The sequence below is a fragment of the Melozone crissalis genome, unplaced genomic scaffold (assembly GCF_028551555.1).
Source record: "Melozone crissalis strain CALT ecotype California unplaced genomic scaffold, PUWL_Pcris_2 ptg000017l_1, whole genome shotgun sequence".
In the NCBI taxonomy this organism is placed as follows: domain Eukaryota; kingdom Metazoa; phylum Chordata; class Aves; order Passeriformes; family Passerellidae; genus Melozone; species Melozone crissalis.
The window spans coordinates 1,091,413-1,108,747 of NW_026535795.1; the positions used below are offsets into that span (position 1 = coordinate 1,091,413).

Here is a 17,335-nt window from a genome sequence, read left to right on the forward strand (position 1 = left end):
GATCAGGGAATTCTGTGAGGCCACACAGGAGCTGTGTGATTTGTGCACTGCCATGTCTGAAATCCAAATTGGTCACAGAAGCGCAGAATGCGCTGAGCTGGAAGGTGCCCACCAGGACCATCGAGTCCAGCTCCTGGCCATGCACAGGAATCTCTCCGTGTGCCTTCCCATTTTGGGTTAACACCCTGAGAACAAGCAAGTGCCCAAAGGCGGGGCTGTGACCTTTCTGGTGAGCCCTGTGCACGCGTGCTCACACACACACCTGTGCAGAACCACTGGACACCCCATTTTGCAGCAGGAACATTGGATTAGAACAAGACCCCACATGCAGTTCTTCCTTGTGGATCATGACACTGCTCAAGATCTCCTCAACAAACGAGGATGAATTCTAAAAAGCCCTCTAGGAGTGACAGGGATGGATTTTGTTACTTCAGAAAGACACAAGCACTTGGAGGAGGAAGTAAAGTGTAATTCCCTCCATCCTCAGTGTTCACACCCTTTCTGGTTCAGTGACACGCTGGAACTCAGCCTTACAGTGCTAGAAAGGAAATTTGTTTCCTTGCCTGAAGTATAGAAGCAGAGAAAAGTTGTCACCAATTCTTTAAACTTCATGTAACTTAAGGATCTCCTGCATTTTCAGGTGACTGGTGTCCTGACAATCTGTACATGCTGTCTATCACAATTCACTGAAGTAGTGCTTATGAAGAATTTGGTGACATTTTATTGTGTCTCTGAGGCTGCTTTGGGACTTTCTGGCTCAGTGGGACATGGGAATCCCCTGCTTGCCACTGCAAGTCACACCTGGGTTTCACTGGGCGTGAAGTGGCATCTTCACATCAGTGGTCACAAGAGTCAGGAGGCCACAAATTTTTTTACATGGGAATGTAAATTGAAAAACCAGGAATTACACAAAACTTTAAAACCAAAGCTGGTGCTTTGGTGTTAGAGCCCTTAGAACTGAGGTACTTTGAGAGCTCCCTGAGACACGTGTGGAATCTGTCTCAAGGAAGGAAAGCAAAGAGAGCTGGTTTGGTTTTCCTATAACATAATTTTGCCTTCTAATAGTAGATATTCTTCTTCCGATGACACAATTACTGAATCATGTTATTGAAGCATGCTGGGAAACATTTTGAAACGTTGCTAAGTCAGAACCATATTCAGAATCTCTCAGTTAACTTCATGGCTGCTTGAGCCAGTCTGCTCCTTCCTAAAATACACAACCCCAAAGCTGAGCACCTTCCTATTTCAGCACTATTTTATTTGTGCCTTGCCACTGACCACTTTTTAGCCATCACTTCATGCAAAAAATACAACAGCTCCAGAAGAACCACTCAGAGACCTACTCTAAGGGCTGGACTTGAGTAAGCAGAAGTGTCTGAAGGTTGGAGTGTAGTGGGACATGATAATGCAGCAGGAGATAGAAATGATATTTGAGAGGTGTTCAAGGGAGTAAACACAGCACGAAGATCTGTGCAAAGGACACAGCAGCTCAAACACAGAGACCTGGGATCCAGAGAGGAGAACTGAGCAGGCTGTTGGGCATCATTCCCTGCCCTGCATTCTGGGGGCAAGTGAAGGTATGTAGTAGCTTTGTATTTGCTGTGTGTACTCATCAGAGGACAAGGTAAGAGAAGGTTGGGATGGAGAGAGAGGTGCTTGGAGAGTTCCCCAGAGCAGCAATATCAGCGAGTTTCCAGCTGGGAACGCTCCCAGCCATGATGTTGGTACTCAGTCCGTGATTGCCGTATGGAAAACCCTCTGAGAAGAGTTTAGAAACTGGAATTTGGCATGGGAGGGGGTGAAATTGGACCCAGCTGGAAAGGAGAGTGTCGGGAGGCAGACGCAGTCAGTGCACTCAGTGCAGGCAGGGGTTTTTAGGCTGGGCAGAGAACAGGAGGGAAGGGAGACGTGGCAGCAGAAGCTGGAGCAGAGGGAGCCACTGCCTGCCTCGGGGTAAAATCTGCCATGACAGGGCTGGGAAAATGGGGAACGATGAGAGGGGTGTGAAAGCAGTCCCGAATGATGGACAAGATCTTGTTCTCATTCACCTCAGGAGGGTTCTCGTGGTGGTGTGCAGAGTGACAGCTGCCAACAGAGAGCTGGGGAAGGGAGATGAGAATTTACAAAGTTTGGATGAAAAGATTGATGGTAAAGCCGAAATTCGAGCAGTGGGCAAGAAGGAGAAAAGGAGTCTTGATATCATTTTTCTCTTATGCGTACAGAGTGAACAAAATTAAACAGAAGTTGATGCTAATAGTCTTAATCTACTTTTTCTATTGCAGAAGTGGGTATTGTTTCTCACAATACAGCCACTAGAAAAATCAGTAAAATCACTGCATTGTAAGAGACGAAGCACTTCACACCAGAGGGGAGACAATTAGCACTCCCAAGCTGAATAGCTTTAATTGCACATGCGTTGTGCTGCTGCTTCAGGTCAAAACTGTGCCCAGATTCATCCTAGTACGAGTTCAGGAGCAGTGTCATGCTTGGGTTTTATTCAAATACAAAATAATTAAGACAACTATAGATGGTTTTACACACAACATAATTAATTATATAATAAATACAAGTAAGTTAATCAGCATTAGGACCACTGATCTCACAATGATCTTTAAGACCCACTAAGCCACCCAGCTCCTGTGCTGCTCAGACACCTGCCAGCACTGGTGCCAGTTTCTGCTGAACAGTCAGTTCAGGGACAACTTCCCACTTGATGCTCTCTGCTTTGCTGAAATCCCCCTCAATGGCTGAGTCTTCAGATCTAGTTTTGGATTAAAAGGTGCAATTTGTTTTTCTCTCTCTGGTTCCAATATATTTCCCCCTGAACAGTAACAACCAGTCTATAAGAAAGGTTTTAATTGCCACAGTGCCTGGAGAGAGAGGGTAAAGTGTGGCAGGAACAGAGGAGATGATGCTCCAGGGACTGTGCTGGGCACTGGTTTCTCTCTTTGCCCATGTCTCCTGCAGCATGGCACAGGGGAGCTAACAAACGTGTTCCAGAGCAAGGGAGGGGCTGATGAGCCGTCCTGGCCCCTGCACAGCTCCTGCTGATCCTGTGTCTGCACTTGCCTCAGCTCTGGAATGCCAGCCACTGAAATGTGTCGCTGCAGTCATCCCTGCACTGAACTCAGCAGGCAATCTGTCACTGAATTCATTTCTGCCAAGATTCAAATCCAGCCTTGTACTTGGGATCCTGACAGGCCCTCAAATAAATATTATTGATTAGTCATCATTATTTTTTACTGTTGATATGCAGAAGGTTGTGGAGCCTTGCAGTTGTACTTTTACATAGTCCACTGGAAAATCTATTTGATTATAGTGTTTATATTGGCAGCGAGGTTCATCCTTATTGCAGGCTGAGGTTAAAGTCTCAGATTTTGTCAAAAACCCTAAGCAAAAGTGAAGCTGAACCCCTGAACCTCAGAGCAGACAAATCCTCACCAAAGAGAGCAGCTGGGCATCTGGGACTGACTCTGGATTCACATCCCAGCACACAAATAAGCCAGAACTTGGGCTCTGGGTGGATGTCCCAGCTTCAGCACCATCCTGGGCCAGACGGACTGCACTGCTGGGCCTTGTGCCTGACCCCTAAACCTGCTCAGGGACGGGGAAGCCACGGTGCCAAACGTGAGTTCCCTTCTCCCCTGCATTCAGCATCCTCAGCCCTGCTCTGAACTGATGGGAGCCAGGAAGCAATTAAAGCTCTGCTCCTGCCAGATGATTGAGTGCTTGCAGACACAGATTCCTGAGAAAGTATAAGAGAGAAAGTGCATTAGCAGAGTATTTGTGCCTTCCTAGGAAATGAATATGGATGTAATTAAGAAAAGCTGATTTATGTGGAACCGTAAAGCCAAGGACATAAAATGAAAAATTCTCAGTAAATGTCAAGTCACTATTTTGTGGTGGCCAAAACAAGGCAAGGAGAGTATTGCAATGGTATTAAGGAACTGAGAATTAAAATGCCACTATATAAATCCCTAGTACATGAATATTTAAGACATTATATGGAGTTCCAAGCACCTGATCCTCAAAGATTCTAGAAGTGCTGTTCCACTATAGTCTGTTACTAACATTTTGAGAACAGCAAGATCACAAAACTTTCTTTTGCTAGGAAAAGCCAAATGGTTTCCATGGCGTGTGTGGTGAAATGTGTGTGTTTGTAGATCCCACTAAGGCAGGAAAGCCTGGATGTTCCTGATGCCTCCTGTGCCATGGGATCCATGGATGTTCCTGATGCCCCCTGTGCCATGGGATCCATGGATGTTCCTGATGCCTCCTGTGCCCAGGGATCCATGGATGTTCCTGATGCCTCCTGTGCCATGGGATCCATGGATGTTCCTGATGCCCCCTGTGCCCAGGGATCCATGGATGTTCCTGATGCCTCCTGTGCCATGGGATCCATGGATGTTCCTGATGCCCCCTGTGCCATGGGATCCATGGATGTTCCTGATGCCTCCTGTGCCATGGGATCCATGGATGTTCCTGATGCCTCCTGTGCCCAGGGATCCATGGATGTTCCTGATGCCCCCTGTGCCCAGGGATCCATGGATGTTCCTGATGCCTCCTGTGCCAGGGGATCCATGGATGTTCCTGATGCCTCCTGTGCCCAGGGATCCATGGATGTTCCTGATGCCCCCTGTGCCCAGGGATCCATGGATGTTCCTGATGCCTCCTGTGCCCAGGGATCCATGGATGTTCCTGATGCCTCCTGTGCCCAGGGATCCATGGATGTTCCTGATGCCCCCTGTGCCAGGGGATCCATGGATGTTCCTGATGCCTCCTGTGCCAGGGGATCCATGGATGTTCCTGATGCCCCCTGTGCCCAGGGATCCATGGATGTTCCTGATGCCTCCTGTGCCCAGGGATCCATGGATGTTCCTGATGCCTCCTGTGCCATGGGATCCATGGATGTTCCTGATGCCTCCTGTGCCCAGGGATCCATGGATGTTCCTGATGCCTCCTGTGCCATGGGATCCATGGATGTTCCTGATGCCTCCTGTGCCCAGGGATCCATGGATTACTTCCTTCAGAGCGGCTTCCTGAAGCAGACTGAGACCAGTTTTTCTAATTTCAGGCACTATTATGTTTGCTCGCTCGTGTCCTGATGCCATGGAGCTCTTGCTTTGTTCCTTTACAGCACTTTTTTCCCTGATAAATCCATCGCCTTTAAGCATAGTGAGAAATGTCACCTATTTATCTGAAACCGGACTGCCCTGACACATTTCAAACTTTCACACACTGCAGCACACAAAATGCTCCTGTGCTGTGACCCTGACTGATATGTGAAAGCACCTTCCTCCAAACGTGATCTCATCAAGAAATGAAGGAATTTTACCAGGTAATTTTCATAATTAAAAAAGTAGCCACGGACCTTCTAAAAGCTGAACCCTAATTCACAGCAGTCAGGTGATGAATAATTCATACACTGGACTTGTTATATGTCCCTACATAAAAATGAGGAAAAGATGAATTTCATGAGGCTTAATTTGCATTTCAGAAAATGATCAGCATTATATAAATTTAAATAAATACCTAAACCCTCATTATTCGGTCATTAAAAACCTTGTAACTATTTTAAACTTAAAATAATGATTTTTTCCTATGAAACCTTCAAATGAGGTATAAATATATAAAACCTATTTACTGCAGATTTCACTGACCCTTAAATCCAGAGATGTATTTCTGTGTACATTATTGCTCTGATTAGTCTGCAGCAAATGAAATTGTATATAATTTTCTGAAAAAGTACAGGCAAATGTCACAAAATCTACAGTTCGGTCACTGTGATCCAGTTACATGTGGATTTAAAATCTGTATCTTTTATTATGTGAAAGCAAATTCCATCTGTAGCATTTGCTTTGGACAGTCAGCAAAGGAGAAACGATCAGAATCTGTACAGCCCCACTAGAGAACACAGAACTAGCTCCAAAGCTGTCCACTAGAAAATAACCTTTATTCCAAGTTTTGTTGCATTATTTTATCAATATGATAAATGCGAAATATAAATTTATCATTTATCTACAGACTTTCTATATATTTTCTAACATAACTGCATCTAGTGTGCTAAAGGAATGCAGACAAACATGAGCAACATTTTTAAGATACTTGTTGCTTCTCCTGTCACACCATTAATTTTCTGACCCAGGTGCCCACAAAAAAAAAAAAAAAAAAGAGGCTTTGTATCTATAATTTCTATATTTTTAATACAGATATATAAAGCCATTATTGGAATAATCTCATCTTCCTCCCAATTGCACATCTGATTGCAAGAACTTCATAATTTCTGAGTTCTGGCTCTATCTATCAGGCCATGAAACAAAAACTTGCATTGCTCTGTTTGCACATCCTTCCTCAGGATCTGGAGCAAATACAGAATTCACTTTGCAAACTGAACTTGGCATCAGGAAAAAATCTGCACTATCTTCCCTGAGTGAATGGGGTCTTCTGTTCCCTAAAGCTGCTGAGGTCCCACTTCACAGACTCTACATGGGTTTAGTTTCTAAAGAAGGGAAGGACTCATCTGCTTCTGGGCAAACACACAGAACACAAAATGACTCCATGCATATGGTTCCCTTTCCTATATCCAAAGAATATTCCTTCTCCCCAGGCCAGGCACAAAGCACTGAACTCTGAGTTCTCTTACACTGCCCCAGCCATGAGCACTTCTCTGGAGCTGCTTCATGACAGTGTGTACCTGTGCTGAGGGAAAGGAAGGACACTAATTAGTATCTATTTAAATTAATACCTACAAACCACAGAATAAAGACAGGACACATTCCAGGGTTTTTTGGTCCTTGCTTGTCTTTATTTCAAAATTATCCTTAGCTTCTGCTGAATAATGATTCATCTCCAAATGCAAAAGATCATTTAGCTTTGTGTTCTTTATTAAGACAATTATTCTTACAAAAATAGAAAAGCATTAGCCTTTATTAATTTTTAGTTACCATACAGTCCATTTCTGTCGGAAGGAGCATTCTGGGCTGCAGAATGTTTGATTTGTTGTTGATGGTGTTTAATTGTTAGGTCACAGCAGGTCTCCTGGCCACCACACAAATGATCAAGCTTTTGCCATTATATGTTTAAATCTACACAGACATCAGAAAATCTGTCTAACAAAATTACTTTAGGATGAACTCTCAGGTTGTAGCAAACAAGGTCAAGAGCCCCTTTAGGAAGGAGACAATTTCGTTGCCTCCCAGTTTGGATTCTCCATAGACACGGTCCACAAAGGAGATGGGAACCTGTTGAAACAAGCAAAATTGGTTTTGAGGTTCAAAACCAAAACCATCAGGAATTGTGGAAACAAAAGAAGGCCCCTAGAGCTGGAGCTTGCTCAGGCACGGGGAGGAGGCAAGCAGCAGGCTGGCTCCTTGTGGCAGCTCTCACCAGGGCTGCAGTGGTGCCCCACAGCTGGGGAGTGTGCGATGCCTTGGTTTAGCACCTTTCAGGCTGATCCAAAGGCATTACTCATGGCTGGATGATCCACCCACTAACAGCTCACAAAGCCTGCAGCACTCCCTTGTCAGCCAAACTCAGAGCCTTTGAGTCAGTGCCTCAGGAAGCACAGAACAGCTCCACCTCACCCTGGCTGCGAGATGACTTCAGGACACGACAGCACCTATTGTACCACACCTGTTTTTATCAGTCTTTGGCCATTTTATAGCTTATCTGCAGCATTTACAGGCATTTGACACATTAATTTTGGTCTCCTTCACAAAGTGACACTGTCCAGATGAACTCACTGCTCATGAGATTTTGGCAATGTTCTGCTTTCACCCCTCTGAGCACACACAAGGGACATGTGACAGGACATTCTGTGTTAGAATATTCAACCATTTCCATAATGTTTGTCTGCAAAATTGAAATACTTCAGGAACTAAAACAAAGAACTGCAATTGTAATAGGCACTAAAAAATTGGCTTGGTGTTTTGCTGGCAGTGTCAACCAGAAATCATCTGGCAAGAGGAACCAATCCCCAACAATTCCAGCAGGTCAGGCCAAGACAGGAAAGAGCCCAGGACAGGAAGATGGGAGGAAGATGCCCAGAAAGGCAGGCAGAGACTCAGCAATGGCTCTGCTCTCTTAGCAGTGTCACCTTGACCATCCCAGTGACAGTCCTGGCAACTCCACACAGCTGAACTGCAGGAAATGGGCACAAGTCACTGAGTATGGAGCCAGGGCAGGATGGCACAAGTGCACTTCCTGACCAGGATGAAGAACAGTTAATATCCCATCTAATGAGGGGACTCCAGTGTTACCCTTCAGCACAGGAATTGAGCGCTGAGCTGTTTCTGGGCTTCAGCCTTCCTTGCACAAGAGGTTCCCTCATTGCTCTCACAGGCTCTATTCCATGTGCTGGAGGGCCCTGCACGCCTGGTGAAGTACAGCAGAACAGCAGAGATGTGTGTGCAACTCCCCAGGTACAGCCTGTGTGAGTTCTCATCAGCCATTTATTCCTTTTAAACTGGCACAGCTCAATCTCAATTCTCAACTCTGCTGAAGAAATATTTTTTCCCTGGAATGCTGTTCCACTTTGTTGTGAGGAAATGCTCTACCCTGTATCAGTGGAGAAATGCCACACAGGAAGTTTGGAGAGAGGAGTACAAGCACCATGATTCTCTGACAATTCATAGTCCTGGAAATGAGGATGAAGAACTGGCTCTGAGATTCTCCTGCACAGAGATTCCCAGTGAAGCCTCTCTAAAGATGCAGCAAGAGCAATTCAATGAAATAAAAAAGGCAGCAGGCTGCTGGAGACAGAGAATCTAACAATTGCATGGAGGTTTTTCATTGACTGTAGACAGCACATTCAAGGAGTTTAGAAGCAGAAAGTTGTGACAGCTGGAAAGTTGGAAAATAACAAGGTAATAGTTGACAGAGAACGAATCTGAAATAGAATCAGGCTGCTGGAAAAATGAAATAATTTGTAAAGACTTGAGTAGAGATGTCTGTACAACAGGAAGCGGGGAAGAAAAGGCTCAGAGCAGCTTTGTGGTGTATTTTGACTTCTCTCCCTCCTTTGAGGAACCTTGTAAAATTGTGTGCTGCAGAAGGAATGGCCACAGGAAGAGGGGAATAAAAAACTGCACTTCAGGTCTGGCATTCACCTGACAAAGCTGGAAAAACAGAACTCTACACATGTCATTTCTTTGTATTAATTTAAAATCTTGGCTGCTTCCTGGCAGTACCCAGAAGTGAGCAATGTGTGTCCCCCGGGAGGGAAGCACAGTGTGCCATCCCAGCTGGCCCCATACCTCTCCAACAGTGAATCCCAGCTGCCGAGCCCGCACAATCATCTCCATCTGGAACACATATCCCTTGGAAACACACTTCTCCATCAGCTTCTGTAAGACCTCTTTCCTGTACAGCCTGTGAACAATTCCAAAGGAAATAAAGCCTGAAGCCCAGTTTCTGGAACACAGAAATCCAGACAGAGTGTAGGAATCTGAACTGCAATCACTCAGCTCATTACTATTTATAAACTCTCTAACGAGGTCATGGGAGCAGCAGTTCTTGCAATCTCATCCACTGTTCCTTCCACCCTTTCCAAGCAGATTTCACAGTCCACAGTAAAGATTGTCGTTCTTACTCCAGTTCCTTATCCAGCAGTTTCTTAATTTCCAATAAACTTCAGGAATTGCAAACCAGACCCTACCTGAAACTCCCTGTCAGATCTGATGCCCCCGGTCTCAGCAAGACCTGAGTCAGAAAATTGGCTCCACGACTGTGAAAGAAAACATCCACGTCAGAGTTGTTTAGTACAATAAGATGGGCACTTACTCCAGCCATGAAAAACCAGGAGCAATCCAAATCCACCTCCAGATCAGACTGCAACACGGCTTGTGCTCCAGATTCTTTACAGGATAAATCAACAAACATGAACGTCTGCCTGTTGTCTGGGAGGGACAGGAGCATTCCAGCTGGCAGGTGAGGGTGTCCCTCACGCTGCAGGGCTCAGCCTCAGCTTGTTCCCTGGATGTCTGTCCCAGCCTGAGGCCCCTGCTCCAACCCCCTTTCCCAGCCCACCGTGTCATTCCAGCCCTTCTCGGTGGATTTGAACCAAGGAACTGCCAGTGCTGGGTGCTCCTGGTGCTCGGTGTGACTGCAGTGCCCAGCAGGGACAGCACTGCTGGGGACTGGGGAGCTCAGCTTACAGGGATGGAATTATTATTTACAAGTAACAAATTTCTGTGCAAAGAGCTCAAAAGTACTAACCTGATTAACTTTCTTTTCAAATCCCAGCCATACACTCCTCCATTTCCTTTATATCTTGTTCCAGATACAATATCAAAATTGCCTTCTTTCTGCTTTCTGTAAACAATTGGTTTTATCAGAAAAACTGCAGGAATGTTTCAAAGTTCAAATTTCAAAGTAAGAACAATCACTCTTTCTGTACAAAATCTGTATTTTGCCAACTTCTGAACAAATAAGAGACAAAGGGTGGCTATGAGCATTATTCAAACATCTGTTAATTGTTCTCTTATAAAGAGCTATCTCAGGGACTCTAATCATTATTTTTTACCCACTATGGCACAGAATTTCATATGCTGCCTCATAAATAATTTATAAAGATCAACTCTCCTACTATAATCGGCACCTACCTGATAAACTCTGGAATGAATTTTGGCTGAAATGAAAGAAAGACAGATCAGAAAAAAGGGCAGGGGTACAATAAGAGCAAGCACCGAGAAGTGAATTCCAGCAGAGTGCAGCAGAGCAGAGGACACGCAGCCTTACGTGGTGGGAGAGGTCAGCATCCATGATGACAATGAAATCCCCAGTGGCATACTTCATCCCATGAATGTAAGCAGTGCCTGACGGAGACAGAAACAACTGCCCTCACCTTCTGACACAGCAATGCACACAGAAACTGCACCTGAGGTGGGCCACTACCTGAAGTGTCATTTACAGAGCAGCCCCTGCCCTCAGGAGCCTCAGGAAACAGACTGGGCTCCAAAGCATCACCAATCCTTCACCCCCAGCCTGGGCTCAGGGCTCAGGGCAGCTCTGAGGTTCTGGGAAAGCTTTCAGAAACACACTGGGATTTTTATGTGCATTTTTAAAGCTTGTTTGTTTACAAACAACTTGATGGAAATGTGTTTCTGCTTTTGGGCTTTACTGTGATTTTTTCTGGCCCTTTATACACTGAATCAATCAAAGTATACAGCAGATTCTTTAATTGCTTTTACTAATCAGAGTTAATAAGGACTTACCCAGGCCCAGCTTCTTTGCTCTGGGTCTCAGAAGCTACAGGAGATATAAAGAACACATAAATGACTTGACAGTTTTAAAAAAGACTCTGAAATTTCCTATATATTTTTTTCTTAAAACAATCTTCATAAATGCAACTTAGCCCAAAAATACTTAAAAAAATTTGGCATTTACACAGTAACAGATTGGAAAAGTATCTGACTGCCAGTAAGTAAATGACAGCATCTTGTATATAACTGAGGGTTATGTAGTAATATATTACAGAGATAAAAAAAATAAATTAAAAATTCCTGTTCTTGAAGAATGCAATGAGACAGATTAAAAATAGATCATACGCCCAGCCCAGCTTTCATCTTTCCAATTTCCTTACTCCTGCAGTCAATTGAAATGAAATTAAGTCTTATCCAAACCCCATCTTCCCTCGGGCCTGCACCAAGTACAGCAACACTCACAGTCACTGCTCAGGAGCACGCAGCAATGCACCAAGGACTGACAACGCTTTGCAAACAATTCATGATCTTGCCTATTTGGTCAGAATTAACTGTCTCGAGCTTACACTTGTCTAAAGTGGTGTACAACAACTTGTTTAAGCATGTGAAGAAAAAATACAGGGAATCCATCCCAGTTCTCAAGGACTTACAGTACTTTCCAATAAAAAAAAAAAAAAAAAAAAAGAAGAAACATTACTGAATACACAACTCACTATTTTATCTGATCCATATATTTTTTCCAGCTGCTGAGCAACCTCCTGCGTCCCATCTGGGCTTCCATCATCTATGATGATAATTTCGAAGTCGATCCCACTGAAAGGAAAATGATTTCCCAATGAGCAGGTGGGGCTGCCCAGGGAGGGCTGGAGTGCCCATCCCTGGAGGGGTCCCAGGACACTGGAGGTGTCCCGGGAAGGGCTGGAAGTGTCCCGGGAAGGGCTGAGGTGTCCCGGGAAGGGCTGAGGGGTCCCAGGAAGGGCTGAGGTGTCCCGGGAAGGGCTGAGGTGTCCCGGGAAGGGCTGAGGTGTCCCGGGAAGGGCTGGAGGTGTCCCGGGAAGGGCTGGAGGCGGCACTCGGTGCCCGGGACAGGGTGGGGATGGGCACGGCTTGGACTGGATGTTCTGGGAGGGATTTCCAGCCCAGTGACGGGCGGCTCGGAGCGGGTCAGGGACACCCGTGTGCGCACGGAGGTCGGCACTGCCCTCCCCACCCGTCCGCCCCGGTCACTCCCTGGCCGGGCATTCCCAGCCCCGCAGACACCGCTGGCACTGCGCAGCGCTGCCCGGCCCCGCTCCGCGCCCCGGCCCCGGCGGCGTGCCCGGTACCTGTCGCTGAAGGTGCGCACCAGCAGCCACACGACGAGCGGCAGGTTGTCGCGCTCGTTGTAGGTGGGCAGCAGCACGGAGACGCGGCCGGGGCCCCGCGCCGCCATGGCGGCAGTGACGCGGCGCCGCGCCGGAAGCGGCGGGGCCGGCGGGGCGGGCGGGGCCGGCGGCCATGGCGGGGGCAGCGGCGGCGCGGCTGCGGGCCGAGATCCGGCGGCGGGAGCGCGAGCTGCGCGGGCTGCGGGAGCGGCTGGCGGCCGAGCTGGCGCGGGGGGACACGGCCGAGCAGGAGGAGGACGGAGAGCGGGAGCGGGACGAGGCGGCCTGCGGGGCGCGCCGGCCCTCGGCGGCCGAGCCGGCGCGGGGGGACGCGGGGGATGCCGAGGATGAGGACGGAGCCCGCGGGATGCGGGAGCGCCTGGCGGCCGAGCTGGCGCGGGGGGACTCGGGGGATGCCGACGAGGAGGACGAGGACGACGACGAGGATGAGGAGGAGGGATCCCTCGGCTTCCCCGCGGAGCTGCCGCCGCTGCCGGCGCGGTCGGCGCTGAGCGCGGCCGAGATCCTGCGGTACAGCCGGCAGCTGGTGCTGCCCGAGCTGGGCGTGCGGGGGCAGCTGCGCCTGGCGCGGAGCTCCGTGCTCGTGGTGGGCTGCGGCGGGCTGGGCTGCCCGCTGGCGCAGTACCTGGCGGCGGCCGGCGTGGGCCGCCTGGGGCTGGTGGATCACGACGTGGTGGAGACGAGCAACCTGCAGCGGCAGGTGCTGCACGGCGAGGCGCGGCGCGGGCGGCCCAAGGCGCGCTCGGCGGCCGCGGCGCTGCGGCGGCTGAACTCGGCCGTGCAGTACGTGCCGTACCGCGGGGCGCTGCGGCCGCGCTCCGCGCTGCGCCTCGTGCGCCAGTACGACATCGTGGCCGACTGCTCGGACAACGCGCCCACCCGCTACCTGGTGAGCGACGCCTGCGTGCTGGCCGGCAGGCCGCTGGTGTCCGGCAGCGCGCTGCGCCTCGAGGGGCAGCTGGCCGTGTACAACCACCGCGGCGGGCCCTGCTACCGCTGCCTGTTCCCGCGGCCGCCGCCGCCCGACGCCGTCACCAACTGCGCCGACGGCGGCGTGCTCGGCGCGGTCACCGGCGTCATCGGCTGCTTGCAGGCGCTGGAGGTGCTGAAGATCGCCTCGGGCATGGGCTCCTCCCTCAGCGGCTCCATGCTGATGTTCGACGCCCTGGAGGGCAGGTTCCGCAACATCAAGCTGCGGCCGAGGAGGGCGGACTGCGCCGTGTGCGGGGACAGCCCCAGCATCACCTGCCTGCAGGATTACGAGGCGTTCTGCGGCTCGTGCGCCACGGACAAGTGCCGGGCGCTGCAGCTGCTGCCCGCCGCCGACCGGCTCTCGGTGCAGCAGTACAAGGCGCTGCTGGACGCGCGGGCCCCGCACGTGCTGCTGGACGTGCGGCCGCCGGTGGAGGCGGACATCTGCCGCCTGCCGCACGCCCTGCACGTCCCGCTCCGCAGCCTGCAGGACCGCGAGCGGCACGCCCTGCAGCGCCTGCAGCAAAGGGTCTGCGAGGAAAGGCAGAGAACTGACGGCCAAACCCCGCTCCCCGTGTATGTTGTGTGCAAGTTAGGAAATGATTCCCAGAAGGCTGTAAAAATTCTGCAGGAGTTACCCGCCGAAGAATTTGGTTCTGTGGTAGCTAAGGATATCAAAGGGGGGCTCATGGCTTGGGCCGCTAAAATCGACTCAACCTTTCCTCAGTACTAGAATTTTAAATGGCGAAAAAACCCGCATATCTTCAGAGTTCTATAGGGTTCCATCTCCTCTGTGTAACGGCTATATCACATGGGAAAACCAGACAGAAATACCATACTGCTTTTTTTATGTTATCTTCTTTTCCTAAGAAAAATGCTTATTTTTGTAGCTGTCTGATTATTTTTATAAAAATGTAAATCTGACCATGAAAGTGGAAGGAAGTGTTGGTTATATGGAAAGAGTTCCTCGGTTATGATTTAATAGTAAAAACTTGGCATAACTACTGACTTGTGCACGTGATGATTGAGAATATCCTAATTAGCAATTGTAACCTGGAAAACAGCAAAACACAGGAATTATGTTATTACTCAGTCTCTGAAGTGCTTAACACATTGAAACAGTGCATGAAATGAATAAAAATAATTACTGTTAATCCCTAGCTGGTCTGCAGCACTTAATCTGTGACAGGGAATTGCCAGGACAGCACTAACGAGACCACGGTGGCCAACACCTTTCAGTTCTGTGTAGGTGCTGTGTGTATTTATGGACTGGAACAGCACCAGGGTGTAAAGAACTTCCAGAGCCATCCATCCTCCTTTGTAGGATGGCAAAGCAGTGATTCCCCAGCTTGAATACAGAAACTGAGGTTAACTGTTAATAAGACATAAGTTTGACCCCGGGAGGTTGGTAAAACAGTCAGAAAATGCTTTTATCAGTGCTTAGAAGATTTGAGAGATTGAGGGATAATGAGGAGGTGAGAGAGGGCAGAATTAGGTATTTATCCTCCCTCCTGCAAGGACAGAGCCCTGTTTCCTGAGTTTTCCCTCTGTTGCTGTGGCAGTGGCACCTCCCCAGCTGGATTTGCTGGCTGGCATGAAGAGCTCTGCACATCTGGGGAGTGTCTGTACTTACTGAATGAAGAGAAGGAGAAATAAATAGCTTAACAGAGCTGCCTGAGGCCTCATCACCTCACATAGCAATTATCTCCTTATATTAATTAAGGTATGGATTTCTTTACTTTCTGAGGAGGAAAGAAACACCTGTCATGACTAATCTTCACATTGAACCGGGGGAAAAAAGGAATAGTGCCATTATAATTAGTAGTTGAAAATGTGTATTTTGGTAAAATAAATTTGAGAGCAGCCACACTCCCAGCTGCATTGTAACATGCCATGGTTCTAGCCTCGTGAAGGAACAGCTGTGAATTTGTAAACAGAGAGTCAGATCTTGCACTTTAGAGGACAATGAAAACACGGAAGGCCAGGAGTTAAAGTAAACTTCAGTGTTTGTGGTGTGTGCCCAAGAGTCCTTGGGCTGTGGAGACACAGCTCAGTCACGATGCCTGGATTCTGGGGTTTCCTCTCTTGGGAGATAGAAACCAGGGGGACTTGCTGAAATGCCTGACCTGGGTTTACATTTGTCTGTCTTCACTGTGATTTCTCTTCACTGTGACTTCAAGAAGAGACTGGAATGTGAACGGCAGCAGGAGCAGTGATTCTGTCATTCCCGTGGTGGGTGCTGTGCCACACGTCCCTCTGCCCTCCCAAAGGCATTCCTTTCTGTCAGTCCAAGCAAGGGGAACCCAAGGACTTGGAGAGAAGGGAAAAGCTCTGTGATTCTAAATCTGAGTGTGTAGAAATTGTGTGTGAAATCTCTTTCCTTGTTCCAGGATTGTTTTGCCTGTGTGTTCTCCTGTAAATGCAGTGCTGGGCTCTTTGAAGATAGGCTGAACAATCAAGGATCATAAAATCATAACTAAGCCCAAACCATTCTTATTATTGCAGGCTTATCTTTTGTTTTGACTTGCTTTAATGCTTCAATTCCAAACATGTAGTGGTGTCTCTGTTCACTGGGAGAAGCTCTCCTTAGAAATTCTAGAGAAGCACTAAAACTTTGTGGTTTGCATTGCTGCCCGAGCCCTGTGGGAAGGCTGGGTGTGCTGACTCTGGATGAAGGGAAGCTGCTTTGGCCAGGGGGCTCTGAGCGTGGCTGGGCTCTGTTGTCAGGAGGGAGGAGGTCAGGACCAGATCTTGGCCTTCGCCCTCGATGTCTTGGGGCTGCATTTTCTAATAAAAACTTCACTGTTCTAAACAAAACTTTGCATTAGGTCCTTAAAACACTCCAAGCATAAGTTTATCCCTTTTTTTAAATGTGGAAGCTTTGAGCTGTCCTTTGTGAAACTACAGAAAGGATAATGTGAGGGCTGTGTGCTAGGTGGCACTGCAAGTTAATAAACCACAGCACTCCCGAGCTTGAGAGATGCAATTCAAGCTTAGCAGGAGCTGAGGTCCCTGGTACAAATCCATCGTTGTGCAGGTCTTTTGAAAAAAAAAACCACCAGGGAAATAAAAGAAAATGGAGATGAATATTAACGTGGATTACGGTAGCAAAATTTGGAGCAATGTAAACAACAGGAAAATGCACCCACAAATTGGTTTGTGGCATTAACCTTTTGTGGTTTGTGTTGCTTGGTTAAATACAGCAGCCCTGCTGCTCTACCTCACTCTGCAGCCTCCACATCTTGGTGGGGAAATAGGTACAGGGCAGGACAAGAAGCAGAGAAAAGCAGAATAAGGTGAAAGAGAAGAAAGGCAGAGTTTGCAAAGTTTTATTCTTCACTCCTCTGGAGCACATCACTTTCCCCCCAGTCCCTGCTCTGTGTGTGTTGTGTTGAAATCTTACTCCAGTGAGCAGGTTCCAAGGAACCAATTTAATAAAGATGTTCTAAAAGTTGTGATAGCTCACATTCATGGACTGTGGGACCTGGACAGGGCACTGGGGCACTGCACCTGCTCTGATGGGAGCCCTGCCAGAGCTGCACCCTCTGTGCTGCCCTGACAGCACCAAAGCACCTGAGACACTGCTGTCAGTGCAGGAAAAGAAAATCACCTCAGTTTGCCCATTCTGCAGGCTTTTAGCCTTGACTGTGCTCGTTTGATCTGTTCTTTACAATATATTCCATGTGATTGATCCAGAGCCCACTGAAATGTATCTGTGACGGTGCTGCTTTGCCCTCTGGTGCTTTTCATTGCAAAGTACCTGCAATTCTGCTATTT

General features: G+C 48.2%; 2 protein-coding genes across 2 annotated transcripts; one reads left to right on the top strand and one right to left on the bottom strand.

The window, feature by feature from the left end:
* Nucleotides 1-6,779: 6,779 nt before the first annotated feature.
* DPM1 (dolichyl-phosphate mannosyltransferase subunit 1, catalytic) lies at nt 6,780-12,645 on the bottom strand. Its single transcript, XM_054274356.1, has 9 exons — nt 12,527-12,645; nt 11,915-12,014; nt 11,214-11,247; nt 10,738-10,814; nt 10,602-10,627; nt 10,216-10,311; nt 9,656-9,724; nt 9,255-9,369; nt 6,780-7,241 (listed from the first exon to the last, which is right to left on the bottom strand). The coding sequence occupies exons 1-9, from the start codon at nt 12,631-12,633 to the stop codon at nt 7,137-7,139; spliced, it is 729 nt and encodes a 242-aa protein (XP_054130331.1). The 5' UTR covers nt 12,634-12,645; the 3' UTR covers nt 6,780-7,136.
* A 53-nt stretch (nt 12,646-12,698) lies between these two features.
* On the top strand, nt 12,699-14,973 carry MOCS3 (molybdenum cofactor synthesis 3). Its single transcript, XM_054274349.1, has one exon. It carries the CDS (start codon nt 12,699-12,701, stop codon nt 14,289-14,291), a length of 1,593 nt encoding a protein of 530 aa, XP_054130324.1. The 3' UTR covers nt 14,292-14,973.
* Nucleotides 14,974-17,335: the final 2,362 nt, after the last annotated feature.

What these genes read in the sequence shown, in the direction of transcription:
- DPM1 (XM_054274356.1), bottom strand. Translation starts at nt 12,633, where the DNA reads ATGGCGGCGCGGGGCCCCGGCCGCGTCTCCGTGCTGCTGCCCACCTAC. An exon ending in GTGCGCACCTTCAGCGACAG is followed by an intron (nt 12,015 to 12,526) that starts GTACCGGGCACG and finishes TTTTCCTTTCAG; the next exon opens with TGGGATCGACTTCGAAATTA. An exon ending in TGGGATTCACTGTTGGAGAG is followed by an intron (nt 7,242 to 9,254) that starts GTATGGGGCCAG and finishes TTGTTTCAACAG; the next exon opens with GTTCCCATCTCCTTTGTGGA.
- MOCS3 (XM_054274349.1), top strand. Translation starts at nt 12,699, where the DNA reads ATGGCGGGGGCAGCGGCGGCGCGGCTGCGGGCCGAGATCCGGCGGCGG.